This window comes from Pantherophis guttatus, chromosome 2, assembly GCF_059756535.1.
Source record: "Pantherophis guttatus breed Tessera chromosome 2, ASM5975653v1, whole genome shotgun sequence".
Taxonomy (NCBI): domain Eukaryota; kingdom Metazoa; phylum Chordata; class Lepidosauria; order Squamata; family Colubridae; genus Pantherophis; species Pantherophis guttatus.
Genome location: NC_142064.1, coordinates 277,563,083 through 277,583,445, shown reverse-complemented (window position 1 = coordinate 277,583,445; position 20,363 = coordinate 277,563,083). Strand labels below are relative to the sequence as shown.

The 20,363-nt window shown below is 40.4% G+C and overlaps 1 protein-coding gene across 1 annotated transcript in view; it reads right to left on the bottom strand.

Moving 5' to 3' along the window:
* The window catches only part of LOC117670023 (alpha-2-macroglobulin-like), a 79,172-nt gene extending 61,456 nt beyond the window's left edge, over nt 1-17,716 (bottom strand). Inside the window, exons 1-8 of the mRNA XM_034424878.3 lie at nt 17,524-17,716; nt 13,833-14,019; nt 12,316-12,511; nt 9,261-9,313; nt 8,126-8,146; nt 3,617-3,785; nt 1,825-1,909; nt 356-473 (exon numbers count right to left, since the gene is read on the bottom strand). Coding sequence (XP_034280769.2) covers nt 356-473; nt 1,825-1,909; nt 3,617-3,785; nt 8,126-8,146; nt 9,261-9,313; nt 12,316-12,511; nt 13,833-14,019; nt 17,524-17,618 — 924 coding nt within the window. The 5' untranslated portion in view covers nt 17,619-17,716. The remainder of the gene's footprint in view (nt 1-355; nt 474-1,824; nt 1,910-3,616; nt 3,786-8,125; nt 8,147-9,260; nt 9,314-12,315; nt 12,512-13,832; nt 14,020-17,523) is intronic.
* Between the last annotated feature and the right edge of the window lie 2,647 nt (nt 17,717-20,363).

The following is a 20,363-nucleotide window of genomic DNA, read 5'->3' as shown; positions in this document are numbered from 1 at the left end:
CGAAACATGGCAGATGAACACCTATTATATAATCCATAAGAAAATCAGACAGCTCTCAGAGAAAACTGCCAGAAATTTCTGGAATAGCCATGTTTTGTGTCATCTAACCCCCTTTCCCTGTCATTAAAGCTGATTAATGAGACCATGTGAATCTTGCTTCCTTCATTTGAGGTCTTGACGGTAGCCTTAGTTCCTCTAGAGCAAAGATGGTCAACCTCTTGAGTAGCTGGACTTACATTCCTATCTTCCAATTGTCTATGCTGGCTCAAACTAGCAGGAATCAGAACTAAAGAATGTTTGATGAACTACACATTCCACATCCCATCTGGAACATTTTCCTTGATCTGGAACTTACCTCTCCACTGTACTCTTCACACAGATGAGGGTCTATCCCTGGACACTGATTGTAGTGCACATAACTACGGCAGATGGTCATTTTCACCAGGCCAGGGACAGGTTTCCCATAGGTATACCTGCATCCAGAACCAAATTGATTAAAGAGTTAAAAAACAATCTACAGCGGTAATTTTTTGTATGCTTATATGATATAGAAGGGTGAAGGCTTGCCTCTCGTGAAAACAAGGTAGTCTGCATCTGCTCGTTCTTTTGAACATTGCAACTTATTTTATTAGTATGAGAAATCCTCTTGCTAATGATGTTGTGAAGCCATTCCCCAAAGATGGGACTCCATTGGTTCATCAGCTTGATTGATTATGGACGCTGGTAGCAATGTTCTCCTTCTCTGACTAATGCTTTGGGCTGGACAGGCATGAGACTCATGACACAGTGATCGCACATATCTTGTGAATGGTGTTTCAAGGAAGGCTTGAGGCTGACAATGCATCTCATCCCTGTACTGTGCATAAATTAATAACTGGAAAGGGGACTGGAATATTGCATATTGTTGAGGTTATGGGTGAACTACATTTACCTTCCCTATCGGTTTGCAAATGTCCACCCGTGCATGCGCAGAGGCCAAAAATCATCACAAAAAAGGGACGTCATGACGTCCGCGTGAGTAGGCGGGGCTTCACGCAGTTGGCCGTACCATATTGCGTGATCCGGATAGAACCAGCTGAATTTCACCCCTGGTTGATGTGAAAGAGCTCAGTTTGGAAGAGGAGGGAACGGGGAAATCTGTGGAGTTGGACATATGCACCCCACATTTTCCTACATGGTGTAGAACAGAGGAGGAATTACGTGGTCTCCTCCTCTCCATCTCATCTCTATTCTGCTACTGCGGTGTATGTCAAAAGATTTAAAACTAGAATAAGTAAAGGCTACTGCCTTTGGAACTCTATACAAATTATGTGCAGTGTTGCTTTGAGTGACTTTGGAAAGTTTTGTGCCTTTCAATATACAGCCAGAGATATGCAGATAATTTTAGTTCTTACCTGCTGTTCACGTTTCTCCATGTTTTTACTTGGTTTTTATCCCAATTTTGCCTATTAACTGTTTCTGATGTTTGCTGATTTGTTAAATCAATGAATGCCAAGATACATATTTTTGCTAGAATAGAATTGCCGTATAGAATTTTCTAGTATAGAAATGCTGTATAGAATTGCAAGGGTTTACTCTGAACTGGATATCAGCAGTGACTAGGAACGTGCTGTGGGCAAAAATGGAAATTACCCATATACATAATTTTCCAACACATGGCTTCTAGAAAGTTATGTCGTTCTTGTCACCATCTTGACCTTTTGATACCCTCCCCATGTTCCCACCCCAAAGGAAGTTGCCTGTGATAAGACAGAGATCCAGGGAGAAATCCTCCATTCTTCCTTTCCCCCCAAAATGAAGAAAAGTAACCTTATTAGAACTCACCTCCCACAAACGGTCGCTTCAAATTTTGTGGCTAGAACTGAGATTTGCTTTGGTACCGTCACCGAAGCTTCGAATTTGGGTAATACTAAAAAGAGGAGAGAAATGTCAACTCTAAAGGAGAACTTTGTATACTCTTCAAGCCACGCAAAGTCCCGTTTTGCTATCTTATAATATTAAAATGGTGTTGAACCCCAGCTGAAAATACTGAGCCTCTCTAAAAGCTAACCCAGTGTCAGAATTAAGCATACATCCTATAAACCTATTGAGTCTTTTCTACCATGGCTGGTTGCAAGCCTAGCTTTGGGTTCTCTTCCTAGGCAAAATGGAGATACAGATGCTAAGGTAATATTTCTCCATTTCAGCAACTTTAAGATGTGTGGACTTCAACTCCCAGAATTCCCCACTCCACACATATTAAAGTGCTGGCTAGGGAAGTCTGGGAGTTCTAAGTGCCAGAGCTCACTGTAACAGCATTGCCAAAAGAGCATTAAGAGTTGTTAACCTAATCTTGCAAAGCTTCTTCTCCGGTAATATTGTACTGCAAACTAGGGCATACAAAACCTTTGCTAGACCAATTCTTGAATACGGCTCATCTGTCTGGAACCTGCACTGCATATCGGACATTAATACAATTGAGCGAGTCCAGAGATATTTCACGAGAAGAGTCCTCCACTCCTCTGCTCACAGCAGAATACCTTATGCCACCAGGCTCGAAATTTTGGGCTTAGACAATTTAGAACTACGCCGCCTTTGGTCTGACCTAAGCATCTTACACAAAATTATCTGCTACAATGTCCTACCTGTCAATGACTACTTCAGCTTCAACCGCAACAATACACGAGCACACAATAGATACAAACTTAAGGTAAACTGTTCCAAACTCGAATTGCAGAAAATACGACTTCAGCAACAGAGTGGTCAATGCCTGGAATGCACTACCTGTCTCTGTGGTTTCATCCCAAATCCCCCATAACTTTAATCTTAGACTGTCTGCTGTTCACCTCATCCCATTCCTAAGAGGTCTGTAAGGGGCGTGCATAAGCGCACCAAAGTGCCTACCGTCCCTGTCCTACTGTCCCCATTTATTCATATCCATTTCCTGTATTCATAATCATGTTAATACTTATACCTGTTATCTTATACATGCTTGACAAATAAATAAGTAAAATAAATAAGTTAAGCCCATCTATATATTACAAAAACCCTCCGGTTTCTTTGTCCATTTATAATCTTTAATTGAGAAAAAAAAATTGAATCAACCTACTTCAAATGGACTAACTTAAAGAATGTGTCCAAAATCCAGGATCTATTATTCCTGTGGGATTGAAATTTGGCAAAATAACAACATATTCAAGACCATCACAGTCAGTTGCAATCATATGTTCGTTATTTCCATTACATCCCTCCTTGTGCTGTTACAGATAGTGAGTTGTGGTGAGATAGTTACCTTAAGGATTAAGAGCTGTCTCCTTAAGAGATTGCATTGTGGGAGATGTAGTGAAAGATTGCATTATGGGAAATGTAGTCCATGACATGTGACCATATCTGTGTACCTGATTGGCCACTGAGGCTTTCTGCCGGGGTTTTAGAAGTCACTCCCAATCCTACTGCTTTTTTGCCCCCCCCTTGATCATTCTGTTACTCAGTTGAGATAAGGAAATATCTCTGAAACAATGACCCAGTGAGCCAGATGTTGTCTAGAGAATCTTCATTCATACAAAGAGATTGATAGGAATACAATCAGTACCCAATTCTACTTAGAGTTCACAAAAGTAGGCTTGATCCTTCTTACCATATTCTTCCACATCAAATGTGTGCTCATCACTGTTCCCGGAGGATTTTTCTACCACCAATTTGTAGGTGCCTAAGGCAGGCTCAGAAGACAGAGGGAAAGATAGCTGGGTGAGGCCCATGCTAAGCTTAACATCATTCCATTGGAACAGACGATTTTTCTTGGAGTCCTGTCAGTCACAAAAAAATGCAAACATGAGAGTTTTTGGTGTTGATAGAACTCTTAATGCCCCATCCCATCTTCTGGTCAATCTCCCCCCAATTTTTCAGATTCAGGGAATTATAATTCTGGGAAATCAATTCACATGCAGATTGTTCTGTTATTCTGTTGGCTGCACAAATATATTTCAAAATTTTGTTCAGCTGCTTTCAAGCTGCTTTGTCTTAAATTTGCTGTGGGACAATTGAAAAGCTGATGATTCCCTTGGATTGTACTGTACTCAGAGAAGGGAACTTGATAGGAGTGGAGAACCAAAGCTGACAGATGTCTTGCAGAGATAAAAGGGAAAACTCCTAGTTTTGGCTTTGTGGCCTAGATAAGCCATGACACAAATGGAAGGCCTTGAAATTATAGTCGATTTAGAACAACATCCTCGTCAGATGTCCTCCAAAAACATGGGCTGAAAATGTTAGGAATTCTCACACAAGATCTCATAAAGTCAAATGGTTGGAAAAATGAATCCTTTCTAAAGTCTTAGGAACTAGACCAGCTGCAAGGCAGTTGGTATATATTGGGGGGTATATGTGTATAAATAAAAATCAGATTTCAAACAGCAGGCAAAGAATTTGGGGGAGGGAATCTTAAAAAAAAAAAAAAGTAAAAAAATTGGATCAGTCGGAACCAATTGACTCATTCAAAAAGAAATACCACACACAAACTTTTGTTATCTGCACTTCTCTACCAGGAAAACAGCATCTTTTCCCTCTGGAAGCCCTCTTGGCAGTTTCCCCAGTTTTCAAGTCTATTTGCAACCATTCTTATCAGAGAACTTTACCTGGTCAATGACATTCTCTCTTCATTTCACAACAGAGATAGAAAAAACAGAGTATTACAGTTGTAAAAGGAAACTTATTAGGCCTTTGAAAAGAAACAGCTTAAGACCAGTTAGGGAAGAGGCAATAATAGGTTTTGCAGTCTTCAGAAGTATAGATGAGCGGGGCAGTCATCACACAGACAAGAGGTAAGGCAAGACTATGTTTAGCAACTTTAAGATTTATGGACTTCAACTCCCAGAATTCCCCAGCCAGCCACCTCTGGGAGTTGAAGTTCACATATCTTAACATTGTTAAGATTGAGAAATACTGAGCTATGGAATATTAGGACTAGTTGGTTGGTTGGTCAATTGGTTATGTACGTACATACAGTACTTATCAAATTTACATAGCCACCCAATCCATTCAAGAAGAAATACTTGAATGGGAGACCCCCAGGAAATCCCACTGGATTAAAAAGTCAAAAAAGCACCTGGAGCAAAGGAATGTCAAACCACTTTTGTATTGTTAGCCGAGTTGGGGATGGCTATTATTTTGATAAAAAATGCCTAGGAAATTTTAGGACTATAAATTAGATTAAAATGTCTGAAAAAAGATCCCAGGAAACCATGTGCATACTGCCGCCAAGAAAACTACCTGGACCCGTCCAGGGTTGTACCAGATTCGTTTCTGGTCCAATCATTGAGCTTAAAATGGACAAGGAATTTTTTTAAAAAAAATCTGACCATGGCAACTTACTTAAGTATGATCGCTAAGAACGTTACCTGGGCAATGAGTCCAGGTGAACACCAAGAGTCACTGGCAGATTTAATTCAGTTCTACGCTTAATTTGTGGAAACATTTAAATAATAAAAATATTTATTCCAGCATTTGAGAGGTTGCCATAAAGAGGAGGGGGTCCACTTATTTTCCAAAGCACCAGAAGGCAAGATGAAGCAATGGATGGAAACTAATCAAGGAGAGAAGCAACCTAGAATTAAGGAGAAACTTCCTAACAGTTAGAACAATTAACTAATGGAACGACTTGCCCTAAGAAGTTGTAGGTACTTCATCACTGGAGGTTTTTAAGAAGAGATTATTGGACAGTCACTTATCTGTAATGGTATAGGCCAGACCAGGGTCTTCTTGAGCAGGGGGTTGGACTAGAAGACAATGAAGGTCGCTTCCAGCTGTATTGTGATTGAAACTATTGAGGACCAGAGGATGAAAGAAACAAATCTCCTTGCTCTTCTCTTTTCTAACCAGTTGGAACCAAAAGCAATGAACTGGGGTTGCCAAGTTCCCAGAACCTAATTCAAATTTGAATTCTTTCTTTTGAAACCCTATCACTCAATCATTAACTGATGTGGGTGGATTTGGAAATCCTATTTCCCCTAAAGTACTTCAGACTATATCTCTTGGTAAAAAAAATTGCAATGGTGGTTAATATTTAAAACCTTTTTCTCCCCACTTCCGCCCCTGTAGTACATCATATAAAAAATCTATTTGTTCTAAATAACCTAAAGCCGTGCTGTCGAACCTATGGCACACGTGCCAGAAGTGGCACGCAGAACCATTTTTCTGGGCACATGAGCTGTCACCAAGCTCCCCTGAAACTGCACATGCACATGCAGCCCAGCTAGTGTTCAGACCTCTGGTGTGCATGCGCGCCATTCAGGGGACCCAGCTGATCTTCTGAGCTCTCCTGTGCATTCACGTGTGTTTGCACATGTGCGTGAGATTGTGCGTGCATGTTCACACAGCATTTGTGTGCATTGCATGTGCAAAAGTTGTGCGCATGCACAGATGGTGCAGTTGCGCACGCAGCACGTGGAGAGGAGCCGCGCATTACCGCGGATGGCACCCAAGCACGCGCAGGCACGCAATGGCACACAAACACGCGCAAAGCGTGTTCCTGTTCGGCACTTGATAAGTAAAAGGTTCACCACCACTGATCTAAGGGAACAATGGTGCCTACAATTTGAGTAGATTGTATCACATAACAACTACTCATTCTGGAGAAGAAAATCAAATTCTGAAGCATCCCTAAAAATATACTTGTACAATCAACTAGAAATTAAACTTTTATTTAAATCATAAAAATATAAATTCAATGTCTTAAAAACAAAAACAAAACTTCTTGGAACTGAGCTGAGTTCACAGCCCTTCCAGATAAAAGTCCATCCCTGGTTATCCATTGCCCTCCTCAAATTTCTTCATTTCCATAGGATAATGCAAGTTTTGTTCCATTGATTTACGGTCAATGTTTAAGTCCCAATGACTTAGAGTTCATGGTCTGATACGATAGCATGATGGGGGAAAAAAATCAAGGCCAGCCAAAATACTTAGATGTCCCGGAAGATACAGTATGACAAAATACCATCCGTTATCCCTATTCACATAACATCATAGCCAGCAGATACATTTCTAATGATAGGCCTAGTGCAGGAGAATTCCCAAATTGAACGTTAAGCCCATCATAATGGTGACTTCAAGGGATCATTTTCGCATTATGACTAACCTCCAGAAAGTATTGTAGAACACTTTGAAGGAATGGGATTCCAGGATGATGAGCACGACAGAATTACTGTATATTCCGGGAAGATCTATTTCTAATTTTTTTGCACAGAGTCAGAAACACTGAGGCACTTCCAGATTGAAAGGATTAGCCAGTGATAGCACCATTGCCCTGGAGACACCCAGTTGGGATCTCCTTTTATGTCCCTAGCAGGAGCTGGAGTGAAGGACGAGCTCAACCCTGCCCCATGGCAGCTCTTGGGTCTCGAACACAGGCTTGCTAGCCTGCCAAGTAGTCCAACCAGTGGTGGGTTCTAACCAGTTTTACTACCAGTTCTCTTTGTGCATGCGCTTCGTGTGCAATCACCTCTTCTTCCAATTTTTGGCAATTTACTCATTTTCCAGAATTTCTTAAAAGAAAGTATAGAGTACACAGGGCACAGTCCAACTAGCTCTAGATATATTAATTTCTTCCAACTAATAGGTACACTAATTATAATTCTATCATGCCCAAAAAATGCCTTTAAAAGCCTCTGGCGATCCCAGCTGAGTTGCCTGATCGTGAGAGGCTTCTAAAAGCATTTTTTTCTGCAACCTCTTAAGAGCCCTACTGGCGCAGCAGACTAAAGCACTGTTATTAACATCAGCTGCCTGCAATTACTGCAAGTTCAAATCTCACCAGGCTCAAGGTTGATTCAGCCTTCCATCCTTTCTAAGGTAGGTAAAATGAGGACCCAGACTGTGGGGGCAATAAGCTGACTTTGTATAAATATACAAAAGTATGAAGGCTATTGCTTAACGCATTGTAAGCCGCCCTGAGTCTCCGGAGAAGGGCGGCATATAAATCAAACCCAAAAAAGAAATGCTTTTAAAAGTTAAAAAAAAAAAAGTTGGCCACGCCCACTCAGTCACATTATCCCCCCCAAGCCACGCCCACAGAACCAGTAGTAGCAAATTTTAGATTTCACCCCTGGGGTGTAGCAACATCTTTTTATTGTGGTAAGAGAAAAAGAATACTTACCTCAATGTAAATTAAAGGAATCTGACAGAAATAAAAACAAGAGAGAGAGAAATCAGAAACTACAAGACAATGAATTATAATCTTATACACATGTACACACAAAGAGGAAATGTGAATGTATGATATTATAGGTAATCTCTTCTGTTTGTGGGGCAGTGGGGAATATGCTGCAGTAGGAACAGGGAAGTCAAATCCTGATCTTCCTCAGACATAGAAAGTTCTGGGAGATTTTGGGTCAGTTCCTGTCTCATCCCAACTATCCGAAGATGGTTAGGGAACCGGAGAATCAAACAAATGAAGAACAGTTGCAGGATTGGGTATGTCTAGTTAATGAAACTTCTTTTCATTAAACTAGTTTAGACTAGGGGTAACATGGCAGCAGTGTTCCAATATCTAAGGGGCTGCCACTAAGAAGAAGTTGTCAACTGTCAACCTCTTCTCCAAAGCACCTGAAGGCAGAACAACAAGTAATGGATGGAAACTAATCAAAGAGAGAAGCAACCTAGGACTGAGACATTTACTGACAGCGAGAACAGTCAATGGAACGGCTTGCCTTCAGAAGTTGTGGATGCTCCATCACTGGAGATTGTTAAGAAGAGATGGACAGCCATTTGTTTAAAATGATATAGGGTTTCCTGTTTCAACAGGGGGTTGGACTAGAAGACCTCCAAGGTCCCTTCCAACTCTGGTATTCTACTATCGTTACAGGATTGTCATTGAGGGGAAAATGGGAGGAGAGAGAGCCACCTTGAGTTCCTGGACAAAAGGTAGTGTACAAAGCTAACAAGTAATTAATGGAAGAGGGAACACAGTTACAAACTGAAGGACTCAGTTTGTATTACATGTATTACTTGCATCTTTGCAACAGATGTCATTTTGATGCCCATTTTGGCTTTCTTAGATATGGAAGACCATTGTGCTTATGTGTGTGTATGATGAGATGCAAATATATGATATAGTTGTAAACCAGGATATGCTCATGGGCATAGCCATCTTGACATTTTTAACTATTACTGCAGGAATTACATGAACATAGCAAAGATTTTTTTAAAATTATGCCAAGGTGAAACCTCAGTGAAGGCTTTAGCCTTCCAGGGAAGGGAATGAGTAGCCATTGTACTCGGTCACAGTCTACCTTCTTATTTGCGGGACGGAAGTCTTCATGCAGACAGACAATGCGAATCTTCACTGTGAAAGGAAGAAGGACAGTATTGGCTTTGTGGCCACATATATCTGGATCAGGGGTGGTTCTACTTACCTTTACTACTGGTTCGCAATGGGGCCGCACGCACATGCTTGCTTTACTTGCACGTGCACGCACGCGCTCTTCTGCACATGTGCAGAAGCATTTTGGTGAGGTCGGGGTCAGTGGGCGGAGCCTCCCGCTGGTTTTACTACTGATTCTATAGATCCAGTGCGAACCGGGGGCAACCCACCACTGATCTGGAACCCAGCTTGGGCTTTATAAGGATAGTAGCCCCAGATTCCTCCCAGGAATTTCTATCACCCATTCATAGATTTGGAGTGAAGGGAAGTCATCTATTCTGACCTCTAATGGGTACAAGATCAAGCCAGAATGGAATCTGCAGGGTAATTGACATCAAGGGAAGGGCTTATTTGATTTATTGACTCATATTAGAAATTCTGTATATATAAAGCACCACACAGCAAATAAAGAGTACAGTCACCATGTGCTTTACTGCTCAACTATATTCTGTGACAGGAAACAGGAAACTCTACTCAGAACCAGAAAGCATAGAGATCCAAACTTGCAAATACTGCCATCTACTGACTGAATACTACTGTAGTTGTTGCATAGAATTTCCAACAGTGAATTCCAACAACTCATTCATTGCACAATGTCTATCCGGTGTTCCTTTGTGAAACTTGGTGTGACAATCTATCAAAGCATTCAGATTTTAAAAATCTGCACAGATCCCCCTAAAATGGAATAAAATAAATAAATAATCTTCAACATGTGACCAAAAATTAATTGAAAGTGATCTGGTCCTCCAGTGGGAAGTAATTCCTACATGAGGGGAATCCGTAGAAAAAGCCTGTTTCCATGCTCTTAGTGATTCTTTATGACTACCTTCTTTGTCATTCCTTTTTAAACCATCTCTCACAGACAGATTTGTTCAGAGAGGCAGTTCTCCAAGTAACTGGGGGCCAAGGCCACTTTGATCAAGTTGACCAAATGTAGCCATCTGTTAGACCCTGTGTGTGTGAATGTGTGTGCCTTTGACTCTGGATGGACAACCATTTGTCTAATTGAACAACCATTTGACTGAAATGGTTTAATTAGGGCACGGGTGTCAAACTTGCCGCATCACGTTGCCTTCACGTGATGTTTCGCGACATTTTCCCCCTTCGTGGAGCTTTGGTGGGAGTGGCCTGCGCATGATGGATCTGGCCCGCAGCCCACCAGTTTGACATCCCTGGTTTAGGGTTTCCTACTTGAGCAGGGTTTGGAGTAGAAGACCTCCACGGTCCCTACCAACTCTGTTATGCTGACTCAGCATTTTCTTCTGAAGCCTGCCTAAATTAGTCCCTGCAGTTTTTTGCCAAGATTTCAGAAAGGATTTGCCAATGCCTGCTTCCCAGGGCTGAGAAAGAATGACTGTCCCAAGGCCATCCAGTTGGCTTTGTGCAGAAGGCAGGACTAGAATTCATGGTCCCCCCAAGGCTCTAGCCTGGTGCCTTAACCACTGTACCAAACTGCCTCTAGCACACGTAAAATACCACAGAACAACCTGCCTTAGGAAGAGAAAGCTCATCTGTAAAAGATTTATCATAGAAATAAGAAATTTCCAATGGTTTGGAAGAGACGCTATCTTGGCAAGGGACTACAGGTAGTCCTTGACGTATAACTTTTAACAACCAGGACCTGGTTATTTACGGGACCGCCTACTACCACAAACAGCTTCCCACCGGCCGGTACGCTCTCATAGAGAGGGGCTCCTCCGGGTGCCGTCAGCCAAACAATGTCGACTGGCAGCCCCCAGAGGGAGGGCCTTCTCTGTGGGGGCACCCACTATATGGAACGAGCTCCCCCCGGAGATACGGAGGATCCCAGATCTGTGCACTTTCCGCCGTGCTCTTAAGACCCTCCTATTCCAGCAAGCCGGCCTGGCCTAATTTTCTGCCCTTTTCTTTCAAATTCTTTTAAATCGAAATTTTAATCTGTTTTAAATTATTGGGATTTTTAATTGTCTCGGGCTAAATTATTTAATCTGGTTTTAATTATGTTTCTAACTTTTGTATTCATGTATTTTATTCTGTGCCTGTTCACCGCCCTGAGTCCTTCGGGAGTAGGGCGGTATATAAATCTAATAAAATAAATAAATAAATTAAAAAAAAAAAACCATTCCAAATTGCAACAGTGCTGAAAAAAGTGTCTTGCAACCATTCCTCACACAACCATCACAGCATCCCCATGGTCACATGATTGCAATTTCAGCACTTGACAACCGCCAAGTTGTTTATGATGGTTGCAGCATCCCAGGATGGATATAGACATTTGTGACCTTCCCAGCTAGCTTCCAGCAAGCAAACTCAAGGAGGAGGAAAGCCAAACTCCTGATTCCGAAGTCATGCATGTTGCAGCACCACAGTCATTCACCCTTATGACCAACTGCAGAGATGCTGCAACGTGCCCCCTGCCTATTTCAGTAAAGCCATGAGAAATGGGGTGGGGAGAAGTAAGTGGAATCCGGGACATTGGCAAAGCAGGCTCAGTTTGTGGAGACCTGGTGGGGTAGGATGGGGCAGGAAAGAATTGTGGGGGGCCCAGGGGAGCATGAGGTAATCTCAGTGGATTAGAGGAAGCCTTGGGTGGCCTACTCCAGCACCAGATCCTGCATGGTCTTCCCCACCCTGAGATACCTCATGTGCATTTAACAACCAGCACATTCGATTAGCGGCTGCATTGGGAAAAGCAGGGAATGATCACATTCATTTAACATAATTCAATCAAATGAATTCTCAAGTTATGAATATAATTGGCAGGCTCTACTACATTCGTAACTCGATAATTACCTCTAGCTGCAGTGATTAACTTAAGAACCATGGCAAAAAAAAAAGTAAAATCAAGCATGACTCACTTAACTTGCTTAGCAATGGAAATTCTGATCCCAGTTGTGATCATACCTCTATCTCTACAATTTCTCCACTGGAAGGACCTCACTTACCTTCCTGTCCTGCCTTGTAGATGGGCTTGTCTGTCTGAACAAAAAGTAGGTCACTTGGGTTTCTGATTGTGACCCGTTCTTGTTGCATCACATTCAACGTTTGTCCCTTTAGTACCACTCTGAGAAGAACATTGGGACGGCCTGAATAGTGGAAAAACCTTGGCAAATGGCTTGAGGAACGATTCAATTTAGGAAGCTGGAAAAGAAACAAAAGTAGCAGCATGAGGATTTTTCACAGTTCCTATTGCAAGGATCTAGAACCTCTTGCTTCGCTTCCTGGACCTTTGTCAATAATCATGGAGGGCAAAAAGGTCAAGATGGAGGCTACAACAATGCCATTGAAGCCCTGCCCTTTTTTATATGAATAGCAATAGCAACAGCACTTAGGCTTATATACCACCTCACAGTGCTTTTAAAGCCCTGTCTAAGCAGTTTACAGAATCAGCATGTTGCCCCCAACAATCTGGGTCCTCAATTTACCAACCTCGGAAGGATGGAAGGCTGAGCCAACCTTAAGCTGGTGAGACTCTACTGGCAGTTGGTAATCAGCAGAATTAGCCTGCAATACTGCATTCTAACCACTGTGCCACCAAGTTGTTACGAACTGTTAACATGTACTGTAAGGGGAAAATTAGGTACAGCTGATCACAGAAATGACCTCTTTTACTTTATTTATCTTTTCAGGTTTAATACATGATAGCGATCTCATTTTAGGTGACATATATTTTATTTCATAGATTGTAATGTCAAATGGCATGATAAGAAGTCCCTAATTGCCAGTCACACTGACAACAAACAACTCCGATTTGACTGGGACAAAGCTGAAGTCATCGGCCATGCCAAAACCTGTCAGGCACACGAGTTTATTGAAGCCTGGTATTCCACCAATGGATCCATCAACAAATACATTGACTTAGAACCAGGATATGAACCAATAAGAAAACAGATCATCCAAATCGATGACAGAACTGACCATCTCCTCACTAGTTGGATTTTGTGCCACTCAGAAGTCACAAGACCAGAATCAGTCTTATGATTCAACCAGTCACAAGACCAACCAACCATCCGGGACCTATATAAATGAACAAAACACTTCCCCAAAAACCCTGCTGAAGATGTCATCTAGTTCAGAAATGAAATGTCCAGGATCTAAGCAACAAACTCTAAACCCGAGCTACGAATATTCTCTACAATAGATTGTAATAACTTAGATTTAGCCTTGCACAATCAGTACATCTTGTGCAGATAATCTGACTTTTTTAATCTGTTGCTTTATTTTTGTTGTGCTAGTATTTTCTCACATCTACTTAATTATACTTTGTATTTTTTCCAAATTTGGTTTGTCATTGACCAAATAGCATTTCTGAAATGATTCTGAAATGTAGTTACACCCTAAGATTGAATGTGTTTGGTTTTGCAACCATATCAAACTGCTGGCTCCTATTTAGCCACTTTGGGAAGAAAAGTAGAATACATACATCATTTTTATATGACACATACAAGTAAGGAGCTCCTACCTGGAAGGAAACACATCGGAAGATGTCCTCCCCAGCCACCATGTCCACTTCAGTCAAGCTTATGTTCTTGTCCTCAAATTCTATGGTGATACTCAAAGTCACGGTCTCGTTCAAATGGATCATCTGGATACAAACATTCTCAGAGGTCTTTGTGTGGATCACAGAGGGTACCAGGATCAAGTATTGCCTGGAAAGCAGGAAAGTGAAAAGTATTTATCAAGTGAGTGACATGGATGCCCTGTAACTGGGGCAGGTTTCACTACAGAAAGTTACCACCCATGCATCTAAAATAATTTTCTTGATGGATTAATTATCAATTTTGTCGATAGGAGGAAGGAAGGAAGGAAGGAAGGAAGGAAGGAAGGAAGGAAGGAAGGAAGGAAGGAAGGAAGGAAAACAGGCTGACTCTTAATGGCTATGTACATTAACATTTTCTGTCTCTTGAGAGGTGTTGGCAGTTTGCAAGAAAAATCACTGTTCCTTCTCTCAATACTATTGCACCTGGGCAAATAGATTTGGTGGGCTGTTTTGCCCCAAACCAGCCAAACTTGTTTAAATGATAGAGCAGAAGATATGAATATTTTGCCACTTGGTGCACAATACCTGTCTCAAAATGACTTCCCTTTGATTCTAAAAGTTATTTCTGTTCTCTTATCTAAATGGAATAATTCTTTGTTTCTTGTCAAAGTAGGCACTCATCTTGCTTAGTTTGAAACAACTAGCCAGGAGAAAGTATCTCCAGTTAAATGACTAATGTTGTGATTGAAATACCATGGGATGGAATGGGCTCTACCATGAGAACATAGCATGAAGACTAAAGGAACTGGGCAGAAGAATTAAATATCATGGAAGCTTACTGTCCTGAAGCAGAAGCTGGAATCCCTGCTTAAATAGAATAACAGAGTTGGAAGGGACCTTGGAGGTCTTCTAGTCAAACCCCCTATAGGAGACCCTATACCATTCTGGATAAATGGCTGTCAATCTCTTGAACTACTCAGGTGACCCTGAGGACACAGAAAAACCTCCAAGTGGCCTCAACGGCTCTCTAAAAGAATGCAAATGACCAGCTGTCTGCAAGGAATATAAATCTTTCCATTTCCCACCATCCAGTCAGAGCTGAAGAAGCTTCTTGGATGAGAAATGAAATGTCTTCAAAGAAAAACCCAAAAGTACAGTAGCCTCTTGAAAAAAGCACCTTTGGGATAACCATGATCTGGATTACTGAAAATCTCCATAGACCGTTGGATTGGATCTTTGATTAAATTTTTGCCACGGACTTGTAAATTGATTTTTGCAAGAAAACTGTATAACTATGCTGCTTCGTAAATTGGCAGTGCAAAAAAAATTTGGAATGGAAATCAATGGAACCAAACTGCTTATTCCTAGCAGAAGCTTGCCAGTTTCTATCAACCCAAAGAATTAGCAGATAAAATACTCTGGGCACAAATTTATTGTTTAGCTTCAGCTTCTAGGAAATGAAAGCACTTCTGAAAGTATACATTTTGCTAAGGAAAATCAGTTGATTAACTGAACTAGGCAAATGACTTCACAGGGTCCTAAATTCCATAACCAAGTAGGCTGACCTAAATTGGCTGGACAGCTGCTTAACTTCTTTAACTAAGTCAGTGAGCTCACACAACCTGCTAAACATAGGTTTAATATTGGTTAGGTGCCTTTGTGACTTAGACTGCTGTCAAAGCTCAAACCCATTCTTGTTGGTTTTTGGGCATATTGAGCAAATCCAGAAAACAATAACCAGATAGAGGTTGTGAAATCCCAGCTATCTTGTTAATTCCTCCGTGATCTCAATGGGAAGATGTAATGTATGCATGATGGGTGAGACAGGGGGACGCATAACTCTCCACAGAATGAGACCACATTTTATTACACTAATTGAGAGGAGGGAAATCTCCATTTTGCAGGAACATCTATTGGATTACAGCTGTGTTTCCCAACCTGTATGTGGACTTCATACGTGTGAAATTCAACTCCCAGAATTCCCCAGCCAATTAGAGCAATGCTAACACTGAATTAGAGGGGGCTATTACAAAACTAAACCACCTCATCGTATTTTTGAATGGGAGCCACTCAGAATTTGATATAAGATGAGTGACTATAAATAGTCCCAATAAATAAATTAATAAACAAATAAATAAATAAATATACTAATGTAATGACACCTATGTTGCTGTTTTGCACATTGATACCATTTTATACATTACATCAATCAATATAAATGATATCCATGGAAACCAGAAGAAGTAGATGTCTGTTGCATCGAGAACAGGATTAAAGTGAGATATTATTCTATTACAATCAGTCATCATTTGTGGATTTTTTTTTAAAAAAAAATGACCTGTAGATTTATCTCTCCCAAGACGAAGGTATAATTGATTTTTCCCAGAATTGATTTTTATTTGAAAATAAAATGAATGCCAGAAATCACAGGCCGTGTGATCAATAAATGAAAAAGCCATAGAGCCTTTGCAATATTATGCTTCAATTCTTTGCTTCCAGAAGTGATCCAGAGCAAAGCCGAATAAGCATGAACACCAACATCTAAACGAATAATTGGAAAAAAGACCAAGTTTATTGGATGCACATAAGTAGAAAGGATAGTTGCTAGGGAGGAAAATAACCTTTCATATAAATTATGATCCTCCACAATTCTATAAAAACCTAATTTAAAGTGCCTGTATAATCCAGAGAGCCAAACTCGCTAGTCACATACTGTAGGTCCAGATGTTTTTCATGAACAACCACCACCACCCCTGAAATCTTTTTTTAAAAAACTACATTCTTCTTTCGGCTCTGGGCAAAAGGCCATCAAGCCTCTTTTGAATCATTAACTCTTTGTAAACTGTAACTAAACAGGATTTTGGACCTGTATTAGGATAACCAAAGTATGTTGTCGCCTTAATTTGTTATTTTAGTTCTTCCCAGGTTCTATGAACCCAGCCTACCTGATTAGCGGTAGTTCAATAAATTTTGGAAACCCAGGAAAGTATTATTTCTGAGCCCTAATTAAATCATCTTTATGGAGCTGTTTGTGCACTTGATTGGCTATGTCTCAAAAATAGGCACCAGCAACATTTTCTGAAATACGAGATAGTGATGGTTCATAATCTGAATTTCCCTCCTTACATTGGGCTCTGGAATAAATTCCTATCAGGTAAGGCAGCTATGAAGCATTTGGGATTGAAATGCCCAAAGGGGCTTTGAAATATACTATCTGATCAACAGAATCCACCAAAGAGACAGATGAGAGTTGCAGATAAGACTTGCATTAATACCCAATCACTCCCAGCTTTTTGCCTTTGAATGCTGAGCATTGCATAGCCATAGCAAACCCATTAAGAATGTTTGTTTCACCTAATGAAAAAAAACACTGGTCCCTCTAACTAGTTTTTGATGGCCTACAAAGAGCAACTTAAATGTCTTTCGGGCAACTCATGAGAACTCTAGCCTGCTCCCTCTGGCCCCAGAGTTTGTGGATGGATCTCCAATTAATTTCTATAATCCTCTGTGCTGTACAAAACCAGCTGTTGCCATGCTGGGGCAGCGGTTATACAATGACTCCAGTGTTGATTGTGTCAATTCCCTACTTGCAAACCTGCAAAGAAGCAAAAGAAAGGACAAAGCCACAAGTGGAGATTCAGTGAGGAAAGAAGGAAGACAAGAAGCATCTTACGGTTCAGGGTTATCGGCCAAGGAAGTCGAAGGAAGAAGAGTCAATAGCAGCAGCAGGGAGAGGCTGGGTACCCTCCAGATCCATCCCTTCCCCATGGTGGTTGGATGGCTGGTGGTGTGCAAAGCAAAGGCCTCTGACCATTCCTCCCACTGCTACTTATACTGACTATCTGCAAACAGAGAAGATAAGAAATGGGTTGGAACAGATTGCAACAGCCAATTCTGTTTGCATTACTTGATCTTTCCGGTTGCTGAGGAAAAAAGAATTAAATTGAGATAACTAAATTGCCAAATTCTTTTCCAGCGACTGCTCTGCCTTATCAGTGAAAGCTAGCGAAATTGGCTGAATAAGTTACCTTCCAACCAGCTCATATTTGCCTAGCAGCAACACTGCCCACTTTCTATGCCCACCTGACTAGCTGGCATCATGATTTTCTGACTGATTTTCAGCCTTAGAACTGATTTCTGTGCTTGTTTTGGAAACTTTAATCATAAGTGCCCTTTTTTCTGCAAAGTAAAGATTTCAAAAATATTTACATGTCTTGTGTGCTTAATTAGCATTAGTGCACCGTGCCAAAAAAATCCCCAGTATTTCCTGGGACAACATCTTGGGTGCTGTGGGAAACCCCGCCCACCCCAGAGAATGAAATACTTTGGGGAATATTAAGAGGCAGAATATTATATTTCCCCAAAGGAAAAATGGAGAAACATGCTCTTAAAGGCAGAAAGCAGCCCTAATTTCCTGCATAGTAAAACAGCCTCCAGCAGATGCCTGAAATCTGTAGAGATGGGTATTTTGTGCCCATTAAGAAATTCAGGCCAGACTGGAATGGAGTAATTGATTCTAAATTAGATAAAAAAAGTTTGGCAAAGTCTAGAATCAGACTACCACAGACCTTTTTTGACATGAAAGAAGATATGGAACTAAAAGATGTTTGGAGAATACATAATCCAAAAGAACTGGACTACACTTTCTTTTCTGATAGACACAGATCCTTCTCTAGGATTGACTTTATCTTGTTGTCAGATGATTTACTTGTCAAGACAAAAAGAACAAAGATTTTTCCAAGAATTTTGACTGACCACAGCCCAGTATGGATAGAAATTGAGATGGATAAGGTTGAGAGACGTTCCTGGAGATTAAATGAGAACTTGTTTAGATATGAAAAAAATACAACAGAACTTAAAAAGCATCTGAAAGAATTTTTTGAAATAAATCTGAATAAAGGTACCCCAATTGAAATTGTCTGGGACGCAAGCAAAGCTTATATGAGAGGGGTACTTATCTACATGAACTCTAAACATAGACTGTTTCGACAAAAGAAAAGATCTGAATTGGAAATAGAAATAAAGAATAAAGAACAGTTACTTATTAAAAATCCAACAGATGAAAGAATAAGCAGTGCTATAAAACTTTTGAAAGACCAATTTCAAATGCTTATGGCGGAACAAGTTGCAACAAACTTACAATATGCGAAGCATAATACATTTTGCAACGCTAATAAACCGGGCAGATGGTTGGCTTACACATTGAGGAAAAAACAAAGTATACGGACTATAGATAGTATTGATATTGGAGGGAAAGAAATTTTTCAACAAAAATTAATTAAAGAAGCTTTTGTGGACTATTATACCAAATTATATGCCAAGGAGGAGGTGCAGAATGGACTTATAGAAAAATATTTAAACGATAAAAGAGTTATAAAAATTACTGATCAACAAAAGGAAAGGATGAATTATCCTATAACAGAGGAGGAGATAATAGTAGCAATTAAACAGTTAAAAACAGCCAAAGCTCCTGGTACGGATGGTTTGACTGCAGTGTATTACAAAACCTTGCAAGCTGAAATGGTGGAACAACTTAGAGACTTATTTTGCAATATTCAACAAGGGGGCAAAATACCCTACGCTATGGCTGGATCTTGGTCATATTTTGTGGAATACAAATATAATGTCAGTCGGGGGTTTTTTATATAAAGAGGTTCTTTTTACAGATGCGGGTAGATGGCAGCTGAAGACATTGCAGACACTGTTGGACGAAGGGATTAATTTAACTTGGTTACAATATAATCAATTACAATTGAGATGGAAAGAGGACCAAAAAACTGGTATTATGTTGCATAAGGAAGAATTGGTTAGACATATAAGAGAGAAAGGTCCAATGCATATCAAAAGGCTTTATAATGTTTTGCTAGAAAGAGATTCAGAAACTGAATTAGTTAAAGACTGTATGATTAAGTGGGCACAGAATTTTGAAGAACCAGTGATGCTGGAAACATGGGAAAAAATTTGGGTTCAGAATGTTAAATTTACACAGTCGCAGAACCTGAGGGAAAATTTCTACAAAATGTTTTATAGATGGCATTTAGATCCCAAAAAGTTGTCATGTATGTACCCTAATGTTCAGCCAAAATGTTGGAGATGTGAATGTTTGGATGCTACGTATTATCATGTCTGGTGGACCTGTAGGAAAGTTAAGGCTTTTTGGATAAAAATTTGGTGGGTCATGCAGAATGTTTTGAAGAAAAAAATTCAATTTTCTCCACAACTGTTTTTATTGGGTATAGTTAAGGGTTTTACATTGGGTGAAACAAAATTGATATTGTATATGATAACAGCGGCAAGATTGTTGATAGGTAAATACTGGAAGAATGAAGCTTTGCCCACTATTGAGGAATGGACTTTGAAGATGGCCAGTTTTGCAGAGATGGCGAAGATTTCAGCATATTTAAAAGACTGTTCACAAGAGACTTATGAGTGGGAATGGAAAAGGTGGATAGAATATGTTCAGAACAAATATCAAACTAGAAAGTATCAAATAGCTTTTACTTGAAAACAATG